Source organism: Gossypium arboreum, chromosome 3, assembly GCF_025698485.1.
Source record: "Gossypium arboreum isolate Shixiya-1 chromosome 3, ASM2569848v2, whole genome shotgun sequence".
Classification (NCBI taxonomy): Eukaryota; Viridiplantae; Streptophyta; class Magnoliopsida; order Malvales; family Malvaceae; genus Gossypium; species Gossypium arboreum.
In genome coordinates this window covers 16,068,394-16,072,501 of record NC_069072.1, presented here as the reverse complement: position 1 = coordinate 16,072,501, position 4,108 = coordinate 16,068,394, and the positions used below count along the sequence as shown (strand labels likewise).

The window sequence follows — 4,108 nt, the reverse complement described above, 5'->3', positions numbered from 1 at the left end:
ATGTCGGGTGCTGGAATTAGAGTTGACCCAAGTAACATCTATGCTATTGTAGAATGGAAACTGTCGAGGAATGTAATAGAGATTAGAAGCTTTCTAGGCTTAGTTAGGTACTACAGATGGTTTGTTAAAGGGTTCTCGATTATAGCTACTCCAATGACTAGATTGCTACAAAAAGAGGTCAAGTTTGAATGTTATGATAAGTGCCAACAGAGTTTTGAGACATTAAAGGCTTTATTGACCGAAGCCCCAATTTTAGTGCAACCAAAATTGAAAAAGGAATTTATGGTATATAGCGACGCCTCCTTGAATGGATTGGGGTGCATACTCACGCAAGAAGGTAAGGTCATAGCCTATGCATCGAGACAATTAAAGCCGCATGAGAAAACCTACCCAATGCACGATTTAGATTTTGCCACCATTGTATTCGTATTGAAAATATGGAGATACCATTTGTATGGTGAGAAATGGCAAGTGTTCACTGACCATAAAAGCCTCAAGTATTTGATGACTCAGAAGAAGTTGAACCTGCAGCAACGGAGATGGTTGGAGTTGATAAAAGACTACAAGTTGATAATCGACTACCACCCGGGAAAAGAAAACGTAGTCACCGACACTCTGAGTAGAAAGTTATTATTTGCCTTGAGGGCCATGAACACTCAGTTGTCTATGGCCAATGATGGTTCAGTTCTAGCAGAACTGGGAGCCAGATCGATGTTCCTTCAAGAGATCTATGAAGCTCAGAAGGGTGATAAGAAATTTCAAGTCAAGACGACTCAGGGCAAGACAGATGGTAAATCAGACTTTCGGATTAGTACCGATGGGTGTATAATGTTCAAAGATAGGGTCTGTGTACCTAAGGACAATGAACTTATCCTGTAACACCCCGAACCCGAGACCATCGCCGGTGTCGGACACGAGGGGTTAACAAGCCAAATCCACATATTTCACCCACCAATTTGACATTTCCAGACAGGCTGGAAATCTGCGTCACTTTCACCTTAAAAATCATATCTCGAGTTTCAAAACTCGGAAACTGATTCCGTAAATTTTCCCTGAATTTAGACTCATATATCCATCTATGGATTTATTTCTAGAATTTTTGGTCAGGCCAATTGGTACAGTTTATTAGTTAAAGTAACCCATGTTACAGTGATCGACTGCTCTGACCTTCGCGCGTTACAACTTGAATATCTCTCCGTACAGGGCTTTAATACTGGTGCCGTTTATTTCTAATGAAACTAGACTCAAAATGGAATCTGTACATATAAGGAATTACTCCTAATTCTTTCTGGATAATTTATAATAAATTTTTAAAGTTGCGACAGGGGACCCAGAAACCGTTCTGCCCCTATCTCACAATAGCTTTAATATCTCTTAACATGTAACTCCTATGACTGTTTCGTTTATTCCACATGAAAGTAGACTCATTAAGGTTCATTTGCATAATTTATTCATTATTTAATACCATTCCTACAAATTTTGGTGATTTTTCAAAACCATACCACTGCTGCTGCCAGCATCTGTTTTCAAAGTAACCATTACCTATTTCATGATTTCCACGATTCAAATGGCCCTTTTTGCACACATAGCACAAAGTGTGATTATGATTAACCATTCCAATGGCTAATCCTTTCAGACAATTTCATACCCCATAATGATTATCATACAAACTATTATAGAATCATACTAAAAGCGATATAAGCCATTTTCGCATGGCTATCCAAGCTTACACAAAACCGAAAGGTACATGACCTTCAACATTAGGGTAGTCCTATACATGCCATTTCAAAGTTCAACCAAAATTATACCAAAATGGAGGCTTTGATAGTGTAGATGACTTCGACTTTAATGATCCCGAATCCGATCGCTAACGAGCAAAATCTATAAAACAGAGAGCCAAAGCAACGGGTAAGCATTTTTATGCTTAGTAAGTCTCAAGCAATAAAATCAGCTTTAACTAAGGCATTACATTCACATAGCCAAATGAATCATTTCATTAATACACATTCACATAATCATACTTGCTTCACACTTCATCATTGTATACTTTCACAAGATATCAACCAATTCAATAGCTGAAAATTCGTTAGTCGATTGAACGAATGTTACTCAAACATATCGACTTTTCCAATGCACATATAAACATACCTTTTCCTTTGGGCTTTTCGAGCGTACTAATTAAATTTATTACAGCAACCAACGCTCACCTTCAGCCCAAGCTTCTTCAGAATACAACCGGATATAACCGCATGTACGAATGCCTTCGGGTCTTAGCCCGGATAGAACAACTTGCACAAATGCCTTCGGGTATTAGCCAGGATTTAACAACCTGCACGAATGCCTTCGGGTCTTAGCCCGGATGTGGTCACTAGCACAATGGCCTTCGGGTCTTAACCCGGGTATAATTACTAGCATAAATGTCTTCGGGACTTAGCCCGGATATCATTCAATTGCTCATGCACACACATACATCAATAATCATTACACATCCATGTTTCATTTTCGTTACTAAGGCTCAAACACAAACATATCACTTGCATAATCGCCTTGGGACTTAGCCTGTATCATTCAAATACTCATACACACATAAATCAATAATCATTACACATCCATATTTCATTTCACATAATTCGAGTAGGGTCATTTCTTGAGGACTTACCTCGGATGTTGTCGAACAACTTCGACGGCTAATCGATCACTTTTTCCTTCCCTTATCCAATTGTGGCCCTCTAAGCTCTTGAGCTAATTCAAACAAATTCAATTCATTAAAGTCTCGCTTGCTAGCCTTGGCGAATACACATATCATTGACTCAACATCACATAACTAAGCACTTTAGTCAATTTTCTTTAATTACGCACACATTCGGCCTTAGCTCACAACAAGGTAGCCGATTACCTAAGTCAAGAATAGGCATCATTAAGCTTGCCTCTAACCGAATGCATGCACAATAATTCCCCCATGTGGCTGATTATACTTAGTCATACTTGCACAAAATCAACAATAAATTGCAAGATTTTCACATCATATGTGTACTAGGCCGATTGTACATGCAAATTTCACAACATTCTTCAACAAATTTCTTCTTTAAATAACATATTTATCACTTTCTTCATAATCAAAATATCATGTGCAATCATATATACACATATAGGTGCAAGGTCAATTTCAAGGTGTCCATAGCCATCCAAAACACAAATTTTACTAACATGCAAGAAGCATGAACCATGCTCATGAATGCATCATGGCGAATACATCACAATCATGCCCTTTCAACTTCAATCATGGTTAAACAAAAGAAAACTCAATGTCTTACTCAAGATGGCTACAAGAAATTTCAAGAGTAGAAAATCCATCATTGCATGCATCATTAGCAAGCTTCACATTTAGCATGCAATGGCTTTAACACAATAACAACTTTGGCCAAATACCATTCCCATGGCATAACAAGGATTTGAACCATGGCTAACATGAACATCAAGTTAGCAACTAAAACATGCATGAAACTCATAACACAACCTCATACATACCTTACTCTTGATGCAAGTTTAGCCAAATTTCCTTCTAGATCTCTTCTAAACAAAGAAAATGAAGCAAAAATCCTTCCTTTTTCCTTAGTATTTTCGGCAAAGAAGAGAAAATAGATGAAAAAATTTTTCTTTGCTTCTCTTTCACTCACGGCAAAAGGGGGGAAAGGATGAGCAAATTTTGATTTTTTGTTTCTCTTCCTACATGCTTAATTTTTTATCATTTATCACATCATGCATTAACAAAACATGTCATAACATGTTTTCCTTGCCCATATTCCTTGTCATGGCCGCCACTATACCATCTTTGGGGAAATTTGACATGCAAATCCCTTATTTTTGCATGCATGATCAACTAGTCATCACACATTTCCCATCATACTTTCAAAGTTTACTACTAGGTCCTTTCTAGTGAAATTCACATTTATAATTCTAAATTGAAACATCAAAATGTCATACACAAATTAACACATATCATAGGCATCAAAATAAAATTTTAAATTATTTTTATGCCTCGGTTTTGTGGTCCCGAAACCACATCCCGACTAGGGTCAATTTTGGGCTGTCACATATCCAGGGGATT

At 37.5% G+C, this 4,108-nt stretch overlaps 1 protein-coding gene across 1 annotated transcript; it reads left to right on the top strand.

Annotated features, from left to right (window-relative positions):
* The first annotated feature begins 504 nt into the window (after positions 1 to 504).
* On the top strand, positions 505 to 879 carry LOC108468387 (uncharacterized). The gene has a single exon (XM_017769274.1). It carries the CDS (start codon positions 505 to 507, stop codon positions 877 to 879), a length of 375 nt encoding a protein of 124 aa, XP_017624763.1.
* The last annotated feature ends 3,229 nt before the right edge of the window (positions 880 to 4,108 follow it).

Coding starts and splice junctions, on each gene's coding strand:
- LOC108468387 (XM_017769274.1), top strand. CDS start 505: ATGACTCAGAAGAAGTTGAACCTGCAGCAACGGAGATGGTTGGAGTTG.